This window comes from Tamandua tetradactyla, chromosome X, assembly GCF_023851605.1.
Source record: "Tamandua tetradactyla isolate mTamTet1 chromosome X, mTamTet1.pri, whole genome shotgun sequence".
NCBI lineage: Eukaryota > Metazoa > Chordata > Mammalia > Pilosa > Myrmecophagidae > Tamandua > Tamandua tetradactyla.
Window position 1 is genome coordinate 68,636,168 of NC_135353.1, and position 21,532 is coordinate 68,657,699.

At 44.0% G+C, this 21,532-nt stretch overlaps 2 protein-coding genes and 1 pseudogene across 4 annotated transcripts in view; 1 reads left to right on the top strand and 2 right to left on the bottom strand.

Annotated features, from left to right (window-relative positions):
- Nucleotides 1-21,532, top strand: part of SLC25A53 (solute carrier family 25 member 53) — a 60,135-nt gene that overhangs the window by 35,645 nt on the left and 2,958 nt on the right. The window contains exon 1 of one of the 3 annotated variants that reach the window (XM_077146884.1): nt 7,787-7,878. The exons of the other annotated variants lie outside the window; for them this stretch is intronic. The gene's annotated coding sequence lies outside the window, so the exon portion shown is untranslated. Of the gene's footprint in view, nt 1-7,786; nt 7,879-21,532 lie in introns of those variants that run through there. 3 annotated transcript variants of the gene reach the window in all.
- Nucleotides 4,546-7,639, bottom strand: ZCCHC18 (zinc finger CCHC-type containing 18). Its single transcript, XM_077145070.1, is given in 4 exon segments — nt 4,546-5,817; nt 5,819-6,839; nt 6,964-7,084; nt 7,418-7,639. Coding segments are annotated over 2 exon segments (1,224 nt in total). The 5' UTR covers nt 6,229-6,839; nt 6,964-7,084; nt 7,418-7,639; the 3' UTR covers nt 4,546-5,003.
- On the bottom strand, nt 17,447-18,549 carry LOC143671421 (serine-threonine kinase receptor-associated protein pseudogene; annotated as a pseudogene).

The window sequence follows — 21,532 nt, forward strand, 5'->3', positions numbered from 1 at the left end:
CCTATAAAAGAGGAAACATTTTGGAGAATGAAAGAGATTCAGAGAGAGCAGAGCAGAACGATATAGTCACGAGAAGCAGAGTCCACCAGCCAGCGATCTTTGGAGATAAAGAAGAAAAATGCCTCCCGGGGAGCTTCATGAAACAGGAAGCCAGGAGGAGAAGCTAGCAGATGATGCCGTGTTTGCCGTGTGCCCTTCCAGATGAGAGAGGAACCCTGACTGTGTTCACCATGTGCCTTTCCAGATGAGAGAGAAATTCTGACTATGTTTGCCGTGTGCCTTCTCACTTGAGAGAGAAACCCTGAACGTCATCGGCCTTCTTGAATCAAGGTATCTTTCCCTGGATGCCTTAGATTGGACATTTCTATAGACTTGCTTTAACTGGGACATTTTCTCAGCCTTAGAATTGTATACTAGCAACCTTTTAAATTCCCCTTTTTAAAAGTCATTCAGTTTCTGGTATATTGCATTCTGGCAGCTAGCAAACTAGAGCAGAGTCCAAAAGCCCACTGATTTCTCATTACATTTTTTGCATATGCCTTTTAGATTCTACAGGAGGTAAACAAAAAGGGAGTTACAAACCAAAACTTTGCACTGGCATTTATATTTATCCCTGTTGTTAACCTTAATCAGAAATTTTTATTTATTCATGCAGTTTTGATCTATTGTCTAGCATCCTTTTATTTCAACTAGTAAAGCTCCCTTTAGCATCTCTTGTAGGATCAGTCAAGTGGTGAAGAACCCCCCTCAGCTTTTGAGTATCTGGGAATGTCTCTTCCTCATTTTTGAAAAATAGTTTTGTCAGGTATAGAATATTTCGTTGGCAATTTTTTGCTTTTCAGCACTTTAAATATGTCTTCTCACTTGCTTTCTTGCCTTCATGGTGTCCAATAATAAATCTGCTCTTAATCTTATTGAGGCTCGCTTGAATGTGACATGCTGTTCCTCTCTTGTGACTTTCAGAATTTTCTCTTTATCTTTGGCATTGGACAGTTTGATTATAATATGACATGGCATGGTTCTGTTGGGCTTTACCCTGTTTGGAGTTTGCTGAGTGTCTTGGATGTGTATATCCATGTCTTTTTTTTAATTTGGAAAGTTTTCAGACATTATTTCTTTGAATATTCTCTCTGCCTCTTTATCTCTTTCTTCTCCTGGGACTCCTGCAATGTGTATATTGGTACCCTTGATGGTGTTCCACAGGTTCCTCAGGCTCTGTTCACTGTTCTTCATTCTTTCTTCTTCCTTCTCCTCAGACTGGATTATTTCAACTGCCTTATCTTCAGGTTCACTGATTCTTACTTCTCCCAGCTCCAATTTTCTGTTGAACCCATATAGAGAAGTTTTAATTTCTGTTCCTAGGGTCTTCATCTCTGTTTGGTTCCTTTACATAATTTCTGTAATTTGATATTCTCTTTGTGTTCAATTATCATTTTTCTGATCTCCTCTAGCTCTTTTTCCATGTTTTCCTTTAGTTCTTTAAGTATATTTAGGATCTTTTTTTTTTTTAAAAAAATGGTCGTTCTCTGGTCCAGACCTTCTCATTGATGGTGCTTCATGCTTTAATCTTCTCCTTTGCCTGGGCCATCACTTCTTGTCTCCTTGTATATTTTGTAAATCTTTTGTCAAAACCTGGACATTTTGAAATTTTAATGTGTTATTGCTAGAATTTAGATTCTGAGTCATTTTTTCCTTAAGCTTGTAGCTAGCTGGGGTTATGACAGAGCTTTACTTGAATGCCAGAAGCTAACAAAAACAAACAAAAAAAATAGAAAGGAGAAGAAAACACCTTACCAAGTCTTTGCAGATTGACCTGTGAAAGTGCCGTCTTTCAGGGTTTATCCATACAATGAATTTAGAGAACAGCTCCAGAACAAAGTACAGAGGCTGCCCAGATCCTTTCTGTACATGCCTCTTGTCTTGGGCATGCCCATGTTGCCCTAGGAATTCCCATGTTTACAGAATACAAATATCCTCTTTCCTAGGATACAGTTTCCTCACTGTTTATTCTACAGACAACAACCTCTTGCCCCAGGCAGCCACACTGCTCTCCCACTGTGTTCTGTTGGAGCACTCAGTGAGCCACCTTCTACAAGCAGGGCAAGTTCTGGGACAGCAAGTTTCTCAGGCCACCACCCGACAGACTGGGCCAGATACACATGCTCCCAGTAAATGCGCACAGGTCTCCTCCAGGACCAGAGAGTGCAGGCTGGCTCCATGCCGCGAAGGAGTTGGGGAAGGGCTAGCCAGGGTGCCATGAGATACTACTGCTTTTAAATGGCCTTTTTCTTGCTTTGTTACTCACCCTGTTACTGCAGTGCTTTAACATTTTCTGTGGCTTTGAGAAAGATGTTTCTGCCAGTTCTTGTTGGTTGTTCAAACCTTCTGTGTGGTGATGGAGCCCTGAAGCATCTGATCACACTATTTTCATCACTTTCTACCACAGAAAGTCCTCCTCAATGCAGAGACTTAATATTGATGTTGTGCTTTTTAATGAGTTGCTTTTGAACATTTGATTCTTTTATTCTTTCCATAATAACAAATTGTATTCTTAAGAAGAATTAGTACACACTTGCATAAAATCCACATTTACTTCTCAAATTAATCTGGAATTCATATTTCGTGTCAGAGGCAAAAGTAAACTGATCTTTTTTTCCAATCAGATAACTAAGCACCCCACCCCACCCCACCCTACCCCAGCATCACCAATTGAACAATTCCTCACTTCCCCACATCCTTCTGCTGCTGCCTCCTCTTGCATATGTGAGAATTAGTACTGTGTGCACTTAAAGCACAGACAGGAAACAAGATACTTGAACCAACTGTGATGATGCAACTCCGAGGGGGCAGGGTGGTTGCCAGGAAGCAGGAGGGAGAGCTGCAGCACAGAGGGAAAGTGGGGGGAAAAAAGGTAGAAAGGGTTCTTCTGTCAACTAAGTGATCCTTAAAGACTCCATCCTCTGTGCGGCACACAAGCCACTTGCTGATGTTTGCCCAATCACCTCACATATGTAGACCTCACTTTTCCTTTAGTAAGGAAATATCAAATGGTGGAGGGTGGTGGAGGTTGTGTTGATGAGCCAAGCAAAGAAGGCTGAGCCTCTGCCCCCTCCCCCCCCACCAAGAGGTGAGGTTGGCTCCAGAGGAAGGTGGTGATTATAAAGTCAGATTGTGGGATCATGGATGAAGTAGGAGCAAGAAGCCAGGGAGGATCTGATGGGGGTGTTTCTGGAAGGAGAAGCACATCAGGCCAGGTTGTGGGCATGGCAGTCCAGGCAAGGCTGCAGTGGCATTCTTGGAGCACCTGGCCTCTACCCTTCCCTAGGGACATCATCCTGCATCCTGTTTGTCCCTGAGTGAAGTATAAGCCTCTAGCATAGTTAGAACCAGCAACCCTCCCTGTGACCCTCAACCTGTGCCATTCCCGAGACAACACAGTGCAGGGTTCTGTGTGAAACCCTGGGGTCTGTGATTCCTACCAGGCTGCCTGTCCTTGTCAGTCTCAAGGTAAGTTCCCTGCTCATCATGCCCTCATCCCCCTCTGAGCTATTCATACAGCTCTGTGCTTCCTCTCACCTGACACATTCTCTCCTACCACTGTACACCCTGTCTCAGCCCAGTGGAGCCCGTTTCCTTCATGATAAATTCCCTTGGGTCTTCAGATCTGCACATTCATTTCATTCTCTGCTACCTGCCTTAAATGACATTACCACCCACTACTCATGTACCTACAGGAAACATGGGACCCCAAGAGACTGAGCTCACACCTGTCCTCTTTTATCACTTTCCAATCTGAGGCCAAAAGATGAGGCAGGAGCAGGTGGGGAAGGTACTTTTCTCCTCTCTTTCCTCTATTAATGCCTTCAGTTCTGCTAAAATGGTGAATGGGATCTAGCTTTCTGATTCCCATGTTCCTGCACATACCCTGATGTCCAGATTGCTTTTTCATCCCTCTCCAGCTATTCCTGTCTCTTGGGGGCAGGGGAGGGATGAGCTTGGAGTGCTTGGATTGCTTGTGCCCTCAAGCATATACCTAGGGCAAGACTGGTGGGGGGCCGGGTGGATGCTGAGTTTCCTGATGCTGAACTCTCTTCTTAATTGGAAAGGGGACAGAGGGTAGTGTTAGCCTAAAGGACACATTCCTTATTGCAGCCAGGTGTTGTCCAGAAAAAGCAGCAGCAGTAATCTAAGGAATCCACTCAGAAAACAGAGGGCTGCCCTTTGGGACGAAGTCTCCGGAATCCTTATTTTAGGGTTTTATTTTGCTCCTTACTCCCAGTCATGACTCCTCTGGATACAGCAGACAGAGAAGAAAACATTGGGGTATTATTAAGTAGTGGACACAGAGTTGGCTTTATGACCTAGGAGACACGTCAGTTGTTTAAGGAACTTGTTGAGAAATAATTACTTGCCCTTTCCCTCATCTGTAAAATGGAATTGATATAAACTCCACCTCATGGCATGGCCCACTCCCAGTGTACCTTTTTACAAGTTTTATTTCTCCTTTATTTCTTCCTACAAGTAATATCACACTGAGACATTAAAATAGATGCTGATATATATTCATTTACATAGAAAGAAGTCCATGACATAAATTATTTGGTGAAAAAATAGAGTACAGAACAACACATATTTGATCACATTTACCTATACATATATCTAGAAGATGAAGGGAAATATCTAGAAGGACACTATCAAAGAGTTGACCATAGCTATACAGAGGTTCAAAGTAATTTTTACTTCAGTTTTTATATTTTTATCTTTTGAATGTTTAACAAAGAGTTAGACTCTTTTCACAAAGAAAATAAAGTCATCAAAGTAATAAACACATCAAGAACAGTGTGGGAGGAAGCAGGAACAGAGATCACACCATCCCCTCTCTTGGGCTGGTATCCAAGACCTGTTCTCCCCAAAAGAAAGCCACTTTGTGGATTAACTCATGCAAACAGAAGGCCCCCTCTTCAGTTTTCTCTGAACCCTTAACTCTGAATATAGTTAAGGGTTCACTTAGGGCTGGGGTCTAGCACCCACTGTGGCTCAGAGGGGTCACTGTGTTCCCCAGTGGCCTCTTTTGACCTCTCCTTCTCTACATGAGTCAGCTTTGTCAGGGTGATGATCAGATTCTCAAACACCTGGGCCTTGTTGCTCTTATTGTCACAGGTGTCTTTGGAGTGCCCCTCCTCACCACAATATGAACAGCGAATTGTGTATTTTCGCTTCCTGGCTCTACGATTATCTAGGTGGTTACACCTAGAACCACTGCTGGTGGAGGGTGACTGGATCCAGGAACTGTTGGGGGAATCAGTGATCAGCCCATGATCCTGAGGTCTGGCCCTATATCTGCAGGGAGTCGAACCTGAGGATGAAAGTGGAGGTTCCTGAGACTCTACCAGGATCACATCCTCATCTAAGTCATTGAGAGTATCATCTATCTTTATCACGTTTCTGTCAGCATTACCAATGACTGTTGGCCAGGGGCCCTGAAATGCTACAGGGCTGGCTGCTTTCTCCATGATTATTAACTCATATTTTTGGGGCCACTTCCGTTTAATAAAAGTGTCATCTCAATCCTCTTCCTCCCTTATCATCCAGATGACTTCCAGGAAACTGGGAAGACACCCCTGCTCATTTGCATACATCCTGAGTAGATCTTTAGGCCTGAAGTGCAGGTTCCTATTCAGTTCAGCCCCTAAAAGGAGCTGGTGCAGGTGAGTCTGTTTTTCATCTTTCTCAGATACGATCCCTGCCTGAATAGCATTCTAGAGCTGCACCTCTAAGCAGATCACATAAAGTGAGGCTTTCTCTCTTTGCACCTGCAGTGTTAAAAAATCTACCACAGGCAGTCACACTGCTTTCAGACTCCCCAAATACCAGCTTCATTGCCCACAAGAAATCTGCCACACTTAGATTGGGATTGGCTGCCTAGAGCAATCGCATGACCTCCTGGGCAGGGTCCCTAAGGGTTTTCATCAAGCGCTTGAGCTTTTCCTCCTCAGACAGATTCCAATCTGGCAGGACCCCAAAGACTTGGGTCAGCCAGTTTTCAAAGGTTTCTTCCCCCTGCGCTGGCACTACTGTCCCTGAGAACAACTTCATATTTCTGTCAGCCAGGTTGGCCATTAAAGGACCAAGACTCCTCCCCAGGGATGTCAGCATGGAATGGGCCTAAGGCAGCAAGAGTGCTTTCCCTGGCCTGCTGTTACCCACACGTGCAATGATGCTTGCCATGATTGACAATGATTGCTTATCTGAATACAAGATGCTCAGGCTTTTCAGAAAAGCCTAAACTGCAGGAGGTATCCCCAAAGCAACGTTCCTGGCTCTGTCTTCCTTTTATCTCAACAGGGACTGTAAAAAAAAAAAAAGTAAGTAGCAGGCTTCAGGGATACTGTCTGCAGCCGCATCCTCTGCCTTCCTGAATACCCTGCAGTACATTTTATATCTGCCCAATGCCCTAAAAATAAACAGCAGGAGACGCAATTACCAGGTGTCAGCGGAGCGTCCTGGAGCCACAAGCATCCCCTCCAGCCAGTACTCCAAAAGGGATGGCAACTGTTGCTTCGGCTTTTAGGTGTCATCCTGTGTGGAGCCAATATTGGGCCCTCAGGATAGAGCGCAGTGGTCTAAGTCTCAGCATTTTATGAGAATGAATAAGATCTTATTAACCTTAAGGCCTCAACTACACCCCCTTCTCAAAGTTTTCTCCAATTCTTACAGAAGCTCAGGAACCAGCGCCTGCCTTTCTTTCACTTGCAGCCTCCGGAACGGTGCCCTCGGTGAGGAGGCTCGCCTGGGGGTGTGGTGGACCTCTGTCCACCTCGGTCCTCAAGGAGTCAAGCCTGCGTGGTAGCGGAGGGCAGGAAGGGAAGGATGAGAAATAGCCTCAAAATTTACCCCGCCCCGCCCCGCCCCCCTCCTTCCCCCTCCCCCGCCTTCGCTGTCGCCCGGAAGAAAAATTCTCACCAACTTGCGAAGCAAAGTGCTGCCCCCTCTCCTCTAATACTCTCCTCCCCGGAAACCGTCGGCCTACCACCTCTGCAATCCGCCAAGCAGAATTCAAGTTTGGATTTTCTGCTTTGACTGCCTGCGGTGGAAAAAGGGAAAAGGAGTTAGACACGCACACGCACATACTCCTCCCCAGGAAGAGATGAGGAAAGGCACGGGGTGGGGGGGACACGGCAGACAGCCTGCGATTCCTCCTGCCCTTCGCCCCCGCCCTCGAAAATGGAAAATAACACTCCCCACCCCCCACATTAATCCAGGCAAATCCTACCCCTTCGGCAGCATCCAGTCGAGCCTGACCTCCCGCAGCGCAGCCGGGCGACGGGAGTGCTCCTTCCCCTGCCACGCAGTTATGCACTCCCCAACAGAGAGCCGCCCAGTTCTGGTGGGACATCGCGCCCCCTCTCTAATTTACCTGTGCTTCGCTGGTGGGCAGCGGATGCTCCGTGGTCAACGGCTGTAGATTCTGCCTTTCGGTCTCCGTGGCTCTGCAGGGGGAAAGCAGGAGCATCTCCTCGGTTGCTAAGCGACCTGGGGCTGCCAGACCCAGCCGCTTTGCTCCGCCGCCCAGCTAGGGAAGCCGAGTAGAGGCAGCGCGGTTTCCTCGGCAGCCGCTGCAGACCCCGCCCGCCGGGTTCTCCAGGCAGCAGCGGCAGCTTTTGACCTCTGTCCATTGAGACTGAAGAGCTGACGAGCAGGGCTGGGCTGCCAATCAGCTCCGCTCGGGGGCGGGCTCCGGGTGCCGCGTCCGGCGGCGATGCTAATGCTGGAAAGGGGGGAGCAGGTCTGGCGGGGGCTGCGGCAGACTGGCGCGGGAGCCGGCGCGGTGTCAAGTGCAGCTCCCACGCACAGACCGGGCCGATTTACATTGTACCCGTGAGTTTGCTCCTTTCCCCTACGCTTCTTTTCTCTCTTTCCCCTTCCCTCGGCTCTACGCGCTTTGAGACCACATGCCTTAAGCACGAGGTGGGACAAAAATCAAGTGAACAATAAGAGTTCATCACCTTTGTATTGTGCGAAGGCGGGGTTGGGGGGGCGGTAGCATTTACTGAGCGCTCTTTGTGTGCAAATGCGCTTACCTGAACTTCGCATTTGTTCCTCTCAGCAACCTTATGAAGGAGGTAGCAGTGTACCCATTTAACGGAGAGGGGACTTAAGCATTCAGGCAGTATGGTTAGGAGTGCAAACCTTACAGCCCGCACCCCAGTCAACATGTCTGACTTCAGGATTGCCCTTTGTAAACACTCCTCTTTACTGCTAGATTGAGGGTTATTTAAGAGTAGCCACAGCAGGGGCAGGATGGTCTACTTGGGACTCTGTAGAATCGGTGAGCAAAGACTATTGCCTCCTTTTCACAGATGAGGAAACTGAGACACAAAGAGGTTCTGCCTCTTGCCCTACATCATACAGCAAATAAGTATCAGCATCCGGTTTTGCACCTAGGTTTATTCTCCAGTTGCAAACTCTTTGCCCTGTGTGCTGCCTAGAAATCATTTTTTACATATATGGTCTCAATCTGTCTCAGTAACAGCCTCTGTGAGATGGAGAAAGGGTTGAGAGAGGGGTGAGGGAGGAGGAAGACAACTTCTATGACACTCATTGTATAGAAGAGGAAACGGAGGCAATTTTCTTTCCCTTTTTTATATCACTTTGTTGCACCACTACAAGCTATCTGTTTATAAAAAAAAGTAGCATTATTTTTATAGACCTTTATGACATTTGAACTGATTGTGATCCTAAAGGAGACACTGCTGAGAGAGATGAAATGACTTGCCTGAAGTTACAAGTTGAAACCAAAATTTGGGCCAAGTCTCTCTGACCTCAAACCCCATGCCATTAGCCAGTACTCACCAAAGTATGGGTGCAAGGCTAGCTGCACCAGAATCATTCTGGAGAGCTCATTAGAAATGTAGAGTTCTGGGCCTGACCTCTGGAGAATTCTGATTTACCAGAATTAGGTATGAGGAGTGTGATTTTGAATCTGTAATCTGGGCTGAAGTTGATTCTGCAGTGTAGAGAGGTTTCTGAACCATTTCTCTAAACTCCACCTCATGCTGAGGCTAACAAGCAAATGGGCCTATCCATAGCATATCCATCATGAAATGCAGCTCCAGAGCAGAGGTTGCTACGTGGGGTCCATGATCTTCCTGAAATCGTATGTAAAGATTTTGGACTCTATATATTTTCTGAGTCCATAGCCATGTAGATTTTCAAATGCCTCTGTGGCCCAGAAGTGGTTAAAAACAACTCCTCTACAGTCTTGATAACATCTTTCTGCTTCAACTCATACTTGAAGAAGTGTGAGAAGTGAAACATAATATGACCAGACCCCAGAACCACAACTCTGAGCCACTAACATAGCTCTACCTTTTCCTAGTTCAAGGATAGGTTGCTAGGTTGCCCTTCTGGGAGCTCTTGAAGGGACTTCTCCTTTGTCAGATTTGGCATCACTGGCCCCAGAGAAGGAGCAACTCCATGGAAACCACATGCAGAGCTGTCCAGAGTGAATGGGCCGTGAAGCCAGTGGCTGGGAAACCTGCTCTATTTTCCCTTACTTCTGGTTCTTGGAGAGCAGGCCTTCCTTCCCTTATGTAGCGGGTGGCTAGAGGCCCCTGTGGGGGTTTTGGTGTGGCCGTGGCAGGAACTGCACAATTAGACTGCCCATATGCAAAGGAGTTGTTTCTTGTTCTTGACTCCTGATGCTTGGAAACAAGTTAACAGAGAATGATGCCCTTCAGCTGCTGTTGAGTTGATCTTCAGTCTGCCAAAAACTTTACCTCCTCTCTACCTTCTTATTTCCAAGCCCAATACTTGGAATTCCTTGGCGTAAACAATTCAAATATGGAGACAAAACACCTTCCGTCTCAGAATTATGGCTCTTCTTTTGTGAATGCAAAGGTGAAGTGATTGGCAATGGAGTGTGGATGAGGAGTGTGTTGGAGGTAGAGAGAATGTAGGTTGTTCACTTTACCCAGTCACGGGCTCGAGCTTCCATCCAACCCTTTCTTCTGATCCCCAGTAGCATAATATCTGACTCTGGCCTCTCAGAGGCATTTAAATTGGCTTTATCACCAAATCAGGTGGGGGCGGGATCAGATAGGACAAAGAATAGATCTCAGAGCTCTGACCAAAAAGTGGGAAAGGAATTGGATTGTGTAAATGTGTCTGGATGAGGTCATTAGAACAAATAGACAGCCTCTTCATGAAATGCTGGGAGGAGCATTTGCTTAGATTGCAATCAGATGCAGAGCATCCCTTATCTCTGGCCTCAAGTGTGGTTGCATTTTCCAGTCCATGGCTTTATTGAGGCCACATTTTCCAATTCCAAGAAATTAACCTTAAAAGTCAGAAAGTTAGGAGCTAAAGGTTTCAGTTGAAACAATAATAGCTGATTTTGGCTGCCTGCCTCCTCTGTGCCAGGAACTTCCCATCTCTTAAATAAGGCTTCTCAGCAACCCTGTTGAGACAGGCATTGTTATCCCATTTTGAAGATACAGAAAGATCTTAGGTAACTTGAATGAGGCCACACAACCTGTAAATTGAGGCCCTGGGACTCCAACCCAGGACTGCCAAACTCCAAAGCCCATGAACTGCTCTTCTTTGCTGTTTTCCAAACAAGCAATGTAAAATGCAGTCTGCAGATGACCCAGTGCATTAGATCGATTTCAGCCTTCTTTCCATTATCTCATTTTTAAATGAAACTACTACTATAGCTTATGGAGCAATTTATGTTTCAGATACTGTGCTAAGTATTTTATATAGTTTGTCTCAAGTAACCTTTATGACAATCATTTTATAGATAAAGTTACTGAGGCCCGGAGAGGTAGAGACTTGGCTGAGGTCATAAATCTAGGAAGTAACAGATTGACAGCCCCACACAACACTCATGCCTTAGCCTGGATTCTTCCTCAGCCTAGAATGCCTGCCCTCACTGCACCACCTAACATGGGCCTACTTATCTGTCGAGGATCACATTGGAAATTTTGAGGTGTTCCTTGTGGAATGAATTTTTCTTGTGTTTCTGCTCCAACCTTGATTCCCACACCATTTGCTTTGTTTTACAGTATATAATTTAGATCATTATTGACCTGTCTCCCACACTAGGTTCCCAAGCCATTTGAAGGCAGGGACCAGGACTTATTCATCTCTAGCTCCTCAGTAATTTATCCATAGTGATTTGGCAGTGGATGATCAGTAGATGATCAATACTTTTTTTTATATGTTCGTCATCATGATAATTTCTTAGAACATTTGCATCAATTCAGAAAAAGAAATAAAAAGAAAACAGAAAAAAACTCATACATACCATGCCCCTAACCCCTCCCTTTCATTGATCACTAGCATTTCAATCTACTAAATTTATGTTAACATTTGTTCCCCCTATTATTTATTTATTTTTAATCCATATGTTTTACTTTTCTGTCGATAAGGTAGAGAAAAGGAGCATCAGACATAGGGTCTGATCACACAGACAGTCTCGTTGCTAAAGCTTTATCATTGTACAATCTTCTTCAAGAGACATGGCTACTGGAGCACAGCTCTACATTTTCAGATAGTTCCCTCCAGTCTCTCCATTACACCTTAGCTAAAATGGTGATGTCTATTTAATGCACAAGAATAACCTCCAGGATAACATCTTGATTCCATTTGGAATCTCTCAGCTATTGACACTTATTTTGTCTCATTTCTCTCTTCCCGCTTTTGGTAGAGAAGTTTTTCTCAATCCCTTGATGCTGAGTCCCAGCTCATTCTAGGATTTCTGTCCCACATTGCCAGGAAGGTCACAACCCTAGGAGTCATGTCCCATGTAGAGAGGGGGAGGGCAGTGAGTTTGCATGTCATGTTGGCTGAGAGAGAGAGGCCACATCTGAGCAACAGATAAGGTTCTCTTCAGGGTGACTGTTAGGCCTGATTTTAAGTAGGCTTAGCCTATCCTTTGCAGAGTTAATTTCCATATGAACAAACTCCAAGATGAGGGGCTCAGCCTATTGCTTTGGTTGTTTCCACTGCTTGTGAGACTATCATGAATTCTCCACTTGGGAAATTTGAATTTTCCCCCTTTCTCACCATTCCAAGGGGACTTTGCAAATACATTTTTATTCACTGTTTGTCATGGTTAGGGACAGGTGTCAACTTGGCCAAGTTGTGGTACCTGTTCATCTGATTGGGCAAGTGCTGGCCTGTCTGTTGCAATGAGGACATTTCATAGGATTAGGTCATGATCACGTCAGCTACATCCACAGCTGATTCCATTTGTAATCAGCCAAAGGGGAGTGTCTTCTGCAATTAGTGATGCTAAATCCAATCATGGGAAGCCTTTTAAGGAGGACTCAGGAGACAGGTTCCATTCTTGCTTTGGCTGGTGAGCCTCTCCTGTGGAGTTCATCCAGGCCATCCATTGGAGTCATCGGCTTCGCAGCCTGCCCTGTGGATTTTGGACTCTGCATTCCTATGGTCACGTGAGACACTTTCATAAAATTTATATTTGCAAGTGTTCCCTGTTGATTCTGTTTCTCTAGAGAACCCTAACTAATACACTGTTCAAGTCACTCTGGGATTTATTGGGGCATCACTCTGGACAAACCTGCAAAATCTTATGCCCTATTCAAGATTCCATGTACTATGGTGTTCAATTAAGCTGTCCACATAAGTTATATTAGGAAATGCACTAGTCAAAATATAAATTTTGTACCAAATAAACATTTTTTGCTTTAGTCTCACACATAAAGTTTAAAAATATTAATTACCATCTATTTTCAACACCCTGCAGTATTGACATTCCTTTGTTCTTCCTCATGCAAAAACTTTTTAAAATTTGTACATTTAGTCACTATCATTATACCCGCTAGGCATTCCTAGATTATACCATCTCAGTCTTTGTTGTCTGTCTTTCCCTCTGATTTCATTTGTGCCCTCAGGCCTCCTCCCTCTTTCATTCTCACATTCAGCTTCATTCAGTGTTCTAACATTATTGTGATACAATCAGGTAGTATTGTGCGATCTATTTCTGAATTTTTTCAATCAGTCCTTTTTCTAGTTTAGTAGCTGCCAGAATGCAATACACCAGAGACGGATTGGCTTTAATAAAAGGGGATTTATTTAGTTAACATATAGTTCTTCAGAGGAAAGGCAGCTAACTTTCAAGTGAGGTTCTTTCTTACATGGGAAGGCACAAGGCGATCTCTGCTGGCCTTCTCTCCAGGCCTCTAGGTTTCAACAACTTTCCCCGGGGTGATTCCATTCTGCATTTCCAAAAGCTTGGGCTGAGCTGCAAGTGCTGAGATGAGGTATGCTGAGCTGCTTTGGCTGTACTACTGTTGAGCTCTCTCATTTAAGCTTCCAGCCAATTAAATCAAACATCATTCATTGCAGCAGGCATGCCTCCTAGCCAACTGCAGATGTAATCAGCAACAAATGAGGTTCATGTGCCATTGGCTCATGTCCACAGCAATAGAACTAGGCACCTTCCACCTAGCCAAGTTGACACCTGGATCTAACTACCTCAGTCCTGTTGTGCAATCTGTATCCCTTCAGCTCCAGTTACCCAAAGAAGGTAGATACCCTCTTTCTATATCCTGATGGTCTCTGTTACCCACTGAAATTCTCTAAGTTCATTCACTAATGTCAGGTCATATCGGTGAGACCATAAGTATTTGTCCTTTTGTTTCTGGCTAATCTCACTCAGCATAATGTCCTTAAGGTCCATCCATGTTGTTACATGCTTCATAACTTTATTCTGTCTTACAGCTGCATAATAGTCCATCATATGTATATACCACAGCTTGTTTAGCCCCTCATCTGTTGATGGACATTTGGACTGTTTCCATCTCTTGGCAGTTGTAAATAATGCTGCTATAAACATTGGTGTGCAAATGACCATTTGTGTCCTTGCCCTCATGTCCTCTGAGCAGATACCTAGTAATGGTATTGCCGGGTCATATGGCAATTCTATACTTAGCTTCCTGAGGAACCACCAAACTGCCTTTGACAGCAGTTGTACCATTTGACATTCCCACCAACAGTAGATAAGTGTGCCTCTTTCTCCATATCCTTTCCAGCACTTGTCATTTTCTGTTTCTTTGATAATGGCCATTCTGGTGGGTGTGAGATGATATCTCATTGTGGTTTTGATGTGCATTTCTCTAATGGCCAGGGAAGTTGAGCATCTCTTCATGTGCCTTTTGGTCATTTGTATTTCCTCTTCTGAAAAGTGTCTGTTCATGTCTTTCGTCCATTTTGTAATTGAGTTGTCTGTCTTTTTGTTGTTGAGTTGAACAATTTCTTTATATATTCTGGATACTAGATCTTTATCTGATATATCGTTTCCAAATATTGTCTCCCATTGTGTAGGCTGTCTTTCTACTTTCTTGATGAAGTTCTTTGATGCACAAAAGTATTTAATTTTGAGGAGTTTCCATTTCTTTCTTTCTTTCTTCAATGCTCTTGCTTTGGGTGTAAGGTCTAGGAGACCGCCTCCTATTATAAGATTTATAAGATATTTCCCAACATTTTCTTCTGACAGTTTTATTGTCTTAGATCTACTGTTTAGGTCTTTGATCCATTTTGAGTTAATTTTTGTATAGCGTGTGAGCTATGGATCCTCTTTCATTCTTTTGCATGTGGATATCCAGTTCTCTAGGCACCATTTATTGAAGAGACAGTTCTGTCCCAGGTGAGTTGGCTTGACTGCCTTATCAAATATCAATTGTCCATCAATGAGCGGGTCTATATCTGTACACTTTATTCGATTCCATTGGTCTGTATTATCTATCTCTATGCCAGTACCATGCTGTTTTGACAACTGTAGCTTCATAATATGCCTTAAAGTCAGGTAGCATGAGACCTCCAACTTTATTTTTCTTTCTCAGGATACTTTTAGCTATTTGGGGACCCTGCCCTTCCAGATAAATTTGGTTATTGGTTTTCCTATTTCTGATAAGTAAGTTTTTGGGATTTTAATTGGTATTGCATTGAATCTGTAAATCAGTTTAGGTAGAATTGACATCTTAACTGTATTTAGTCTTCCAGTCCATGAATACTGTATGCCCTTCCATTTATTTAGCTCTTATGTGATTTCTTTTAGCAATTTCTCATAGTTTTATTTGTATAGATCTTTTGTATCTTTAGTTAAATTTATTTCTAAGTATTTATTCTTTTGGTTGCAATTGTAAATGGATTTTTTTTCTTGATTTCCCCCTCAGATTGTTCATTACTAGTGTATAGAAAGACTACAGATTTTTGAGTGCTGATCTTGTAACCTGTCACTTTGCTGTACTCATTTATTAGCTCTAGTAGTTTTGCAGTAGATTTTTTGGGTTTTTTGACATATAGTATCATATCATCTGCAAACAGTGAGAGTTTTACTTCTTCCTTTCCAATTTTGATGCCTTGTATTTCTTTTTCTTGTCCAATTGCTCTGGCTAGAACTTCCAACACAATGTTGAATAACAATGGTGATAGCGGACATCCTTGTCTTGTTCCTGATCTTAGGGGGAAAGTTTTCAGTTTTTCCTCATTGAGGATGATGTTAGCTGTGGGTTTTTCATATATTCCCTTTATCATGTTGAGGAAGTTCCCTTCTATTCCTATCCTTTGAAGTATTTTCAACAAGAAAGGATGTTGAGTTTTGTCAAATGCCTTTTCTGCATCAATCGAGTGATCATGAGGTTTTTCTGCTTTGATTTGTTGATATGGTGTATTACATTAATTGGTTGTGCTCAGACCCTCCTGCTGGTAAAGTCTCTTTCCTTTCCCCCCTGGGAAACAGCCTGTGGGGGAGGGGCATTGGCCACTGCGTTTTGGGGAACTCACGGTTCTGCGTGGGCTTGCAGCCAGTCCAGCTTGTCCAGATTGGCGTACGCTGTGTTTCTCTTCACTGACGTGGCTCCAGCAGTTGTTCTGTACTGTTCTTGGCTATTTACTAAGTGCGCTGGAGGATGAACTAAATCCTACACCTCACTAAGCCTCCATCTTGGCCCCCTGATCAGTATATTTTTATGAGCTGATCAAAGGATTGGCTGAGGGATGCCCTAACTGAACAGATAAATATGGGGCTCAATCCTGGGGTGTTCATACCTGCTATCCATTTGGACTAGACTGGCCAAGGGAGTCTGGAATCTCCTAAGTTCATTTTGCTAGACTGTAAAATAGGGGGCGGATCAGAGATTACAGGTGATATTATGCTCAAGACAGACTCCAGGTCCATTCTGTGGTTTCTCCTTTGAAATTCATGTTAAAGGGTCAGGCTCTTCTGGGATTGATTATGTAGCACTTTTACATTATGGAAGAAAGGTCTTCCCTGTCTCCCATGTAAACAGAAGATTTGTTCAAACACACCCATTTTGTCTGGTTCTAGTGCATCTGAGAGTGTTCCACAGGAACATGTACTCAATAGAGGTAGATGGTGAGGTTGGGAAGTGTTTTAGTTTCCTAGGCTGCTCAAAGCAAATACCATGAAATGGGTCGTCTTAAATAATGGGAATGTATTCACTCATAGTTTGAGACCAGGAAAATGTCAAAATCTGGCATCATCAAGGCAATGCTTTCTTCCCAAATACTGACTGCTGGCGATCTTTGGCTTCTCTACCACGTGGCAAGGCACATGGTGGCATGTGCTGGTCTCTCCCTTCTCTTCTGGATTTCATTAATTTCAGCTTCTTGCTTTCATGGCATTTTCTCTCTCTCTCTCTCTCTCTCTTGATTTCATTACACTTATAAGGACTCCAGTAATAAGATTAAGACCCATCCTTGGCCATGACTTAACTGAAGTCATTTCATCCAAACATCCTACTTACATTGGGTTTCCATCCACAAGAATGGATTGGATTTATTTTTTGGCATGGGCAGGCACCAGGAAACAAAACCAGATCTCTGGCATGGCAGGCAGGAACTCTACCTGCTGAGCTACTGTGGCCTGGATTGGATTTAAGAACATGTTTTTCTGGGGTACATACAGCTTCAAATCACCACAGGAAGCATCTTTTTTGTTTGTTTGTTTTTGTTTTAGAGGCATTTTATTTAGATTACTAAAACAATTAGCTATTCAGAAGCAGTATATAATGAAAGAGAAATCAAACCAATTGCTTTATCATGTATTCCCTCTTCTTTACAACTAAAGCAAAAAGGCTTTCTGCTCTAAGGGAAAAGTCAGAAAAATAGGCCATTATATATTTTTCTCCATAATAACAGAAGCAGCTACAAGAAATCTAATAAGAGAACTTGGATGTTGGCTTGCACATAGTCATTCAAAAAGACAGTAGGCTGGTCGTTACTATAAGAGTATTACTCCACCTGCGTTCTTCTGATACTCTTAAAGAGTTTTCACTTACAGGTAACACCACATTAGTTAGTTCCCGCACTGGAGCTAATTGATATTCCCCATTATTTACTGCCCATGTTTGCCTTGAGCAGAGAGTAACTCTGGACGGCTAATGTATTTCTCTGCTTGCTTGTTTTAGTCTGTAAGTTTATACTATCTGTGGCCTATGCCTGATGCTCAGGCCTTAATTTCAGGATTTGAACTATAGATGGAATCTGAATTCTCTGAAGCAATTTCTTCTAGCTCCTCTTCTGTTGTCTCTGGAAAACTGATCTTCAGCTTTGCCAGTTCACCACTATCTTCTTCAGGAAGCACACATTTCCAAAGGCCATATGTTTTTCCTACCACAGTTTGCCATAATCTCAATGTTCCATCTTCAGAACCACTGGCATACAGTTCTCCATCACGACTAAATCTCACACAGTGAATAGGACCAAAATACCCTTTGTAGGATTCTAATTCTTCTCCGCTATTATAATCATACTTATAAAGTTTAAAACCTTTACCACCTGCAACAAGAAATTCTTTCTCAGGATGAAGAGATGCAGAATTGATGGTTGCAGGAGCTTCAAAGGATTTAATTGGTTCCAAACTTACTGCACTGTGAAAAGCAATAGACCGTCCATAAGTTATTACCAAAATCTCTCCCTCAGGAATATATTCCATACTACTAACAGACATATTAAAATTTAGAGATTTCACTTCTGTCATAGTAGCCTGATCCCAAAGGCGGACAGCTTTATCATCAGCTGATAGAATCTGTTTATCATCACTATACCACAGAGCCTTTTTAATACCAGAGGTGTGACTGCTGATTTCTTTAGGTTCTGATTCAGGTTTATTCAAGTCATAGATGCATAACAGTTTATCCTGTCCCCCAGTTAACAAATAATTACTATCCTGAATGAAATCCACAGATTTGACAATGTGTTTATGAGCCAGGGTCATGAATTCATCTCCTGAGACAGCATCCCACACTTTGGCTGTGAAATCTGCAGCTGCTGAGGATGCTTTGGTTGCATCCTTATTCAATGTTGCACCCCAAACAGCACCCTTATGACCCAAAAATGTTTCAATCCAGTCTCCTGTATTTCCCTGGCATAGGATAGATTTGCCATCTTTGCAAGCACTGATTAAGAAATAGCCATAAGGCGTGATACACTGAAGGCCAAATCAACCACGGGTCTCGTGTGGCCCAAGCAGGTGAGTGATGTCTGCCTCATTGCCATGGCCGCAGCGAACCAGCGATCTGGCTAGTGAGCTGAGGATCTGGCTAGTGAGCTGAGGGTCGTTGTTGTTTCTTCTCTCCTGAACTGCTGCGCATCTGACTCCTCAAGATCCCCCACCCTGAGACTGGGGCTGGGCGGGGAAACAGGAAAAGGAGGCCAATCCTGTGGCACCAAGGTCAGGAGGGGGCTAGGGAAGGGTCAGGGAGTCCGCAAGCGGCAGGCGACTGCCACCGAGGGAGGGAAAGGGAGGGAGGGAGAATAGGGGAGGGGGGAAAACCCGAGAAGCGGCTCCGCCACGACCCACGCCGTCCACACCCGTACCGGCGGAAGCATGTTTTTTTAAAATACTTTTTTCCGAGGGCACCATGGTGTGCATATTCAACCACTTTATCTTATTTTACTTTATTAATCTTTGCAGCAACCTTTTGATGTAGATTTTATTTTTTCTCATTTTGTGGCTGAAGAAACTGAGATGGATGGAGGTTCAGTGTCTTGCCCAAGGTCACACAGCTAAGTAAGTAAGAGATGGAGGCAGAATTCTCCCTCAGGTATGCCTGCCTTAAGGCTTGGCATCTTAACTAAAACACCAAAAAAATTAATGGGAAGAAGTGGATCCATCCACTCCCCAATCTCCACAAAATACAATGAATTAGATGTATAAAATATGGTTTTAGAATGAAGAATTAAATAGTTAAGGTACTTCTAAGTTATTGTTCACCTTTAACCCCTGAAAATGATCTGTAGAAATGACAGAGGGAATCAGGAGTGTAAAAGCAAATTCCTCTACCAAATATTTGCTCAAATTCCCACGTTATCAACTGCTTGCAGCACTGAATAGTATCAGGATGCCTAGACAGCATTTCACCCTTTCTGCTCATTTTGTAACTGTGGTTGATGAGGTCCCAAGGTGTCATTGAATTTCTAAAAGCCACACAGGAAATGAATAGCAGAACTGGTGCTTAGAATGCTGGTGTCCCAAATCCTAATCCACTTTTCTTTCTGCTATATCAGCAAGCCTTATGTAGTCAGTCAACACCTGTTTATAGACTACTCGGGTAATGATAAAAGAAAATACTTTTCGTGCAATTTAGGATCTCACAGTTTTATTGTGCAATTTATGAATCAGGCAGCATCTCAATCAAAGGAGAAGGAAGCTCCCCTGAGGGAGTGGAAAGGAGACTCTCAAATAGGGTCAAGGCAGAAGCAAGTGAGGAAATGTTCTGATTGGCTGACATTGTTTCCATTTGACTTAGGAAGGTCTTACAAAGTGGGGAGCAGGTGGTTGCTTAAGAATGAGAAAGTTAGCTGGTGATAATTGATGGACTGTATTTAAATTTGGTTTTCTGGGCAAGCTGGGCATTTACAGGAAGTAGAAACTAGCTTAGGTTTTTGGTTTTGCGGACATGGGACTTAGCGTGGACATCTATATGTTAGGCCTATTAAACTTAATTTTTCAGCAGGGAGGAAGGGCAACATTATTGCACTTTCAGGTAGAAGAGGGAACAAACATTTACCTTGCCATCTGACTTTATTTATGTGCAAGTAAGATTTGGGGGAAAAGATTCTTGGTAACAAAAATGGAGAATGTTGGGGGCCCCTGTGACTTTGGGGACCTGAGTGGAACTGCTTCTTACCTGGAGTTGGGGAAGGGTCCCCCTTCACTCTGGAGAGTTGGAAGTTCCTTCCAGGGGCCCAGAGGTGTCCCAGAGGAATACAAGGAGTGCGCCCCTTTAATCTTTTCCTCCTGGCCATTTGTCAGCTAAAGGGTCAGAGGCAGGGGAGCCCTCCCAGCCTCCTACTGGCCTTGAGGGTTCTGAAGTTTAAGACAAACATTGAATGGTGGAGGGTGGGGGGGGGGTTGTGTTGATGAGCCAAGCACAGAAGTCTGAGCCTCTGCCCCTCCCCCACCACCAAGAGGTAAGTTTGGCTCCAGGGGAAGGGGTGTTTTTGTAAGGTCAGTTTGTGGGATCATGGATGGAGCAAGAGCAAGAAGCCAAGAAGAATCTGATGGGGTGTTTCTGGAAAGAGAAGCACTTCAGACCAGGTTGTGGGTATGGCAGCCCAGGGAAGGCTGCAGTGGCATTCTTGGAGCACCTGGCCTCTACCCTTCCCTAGGGACATCATTCTGAATCCTGTTTGTCCCTACTGAGTGAAATATCAGCCTCTAGCGTAATTAGAACCCCAGCAGCCATCCCTGTGACCCTCAACCTGTGCCATTCCCGTGACAACACAGCCCAGGGTTCTGTGTGAAACCCTGGAATCTGTGATTCCTACCAAGCTGCCAGTCTTTGTCAGTCTCAAGGTAAGTGCCCTGCGCATCGTGCCCTCATCCCCCTCTGAGCTATTCATACAGCTCTGTGCTTCCTGTCACCTGACACATCCTCTCCTACTGCTATACGCCCTGTCTCTCAGCCCAATGGAGCCCTTGTTTCCTTCATGATAAACTCCCTTGGGTCCTTATATCTGCACTGAGCATTTATTTCTTCTTGATCCTAAAGTTCCTATATGTGCCTTGGCTCCCAAGTTGCTTCTCACACCATCCGCTTGTTCTCAGACCTTTCTTAGTGGGAGTAATAGCTTGGGGTTCTGAGCTGTACTCTCTGGTTCAGTGGTTCTCAACCTGAGGTAGTTTTTTTCCTACAGGGAACATATGACAGTGTCTGGAGACATATCTGGTTGTCACAACTGAGAGGGTGCTACTGGCATGCTCCTAAACATCCTGCAATGCACAAGACACCCCTCACCACACATACATACACAAAGAATTATCTGGCACAAATGTCAATAGTGCTGGTGCTGAGAAACTCTGATCTATTATATAGCTTCAGTCTATAAGGTTAGGTTTAAAAGTTGCCAGATGCTGAGCCTCTAGGTGCTGAACTTCCAGGAGCAACTGCTCTTTCCTCTCCTCAATTTGGCCTGTATGTTAGGGGGTGGATGTGAAGTAAGCATTGCCATGAACTAGCTACAGTGTACTTTGTTA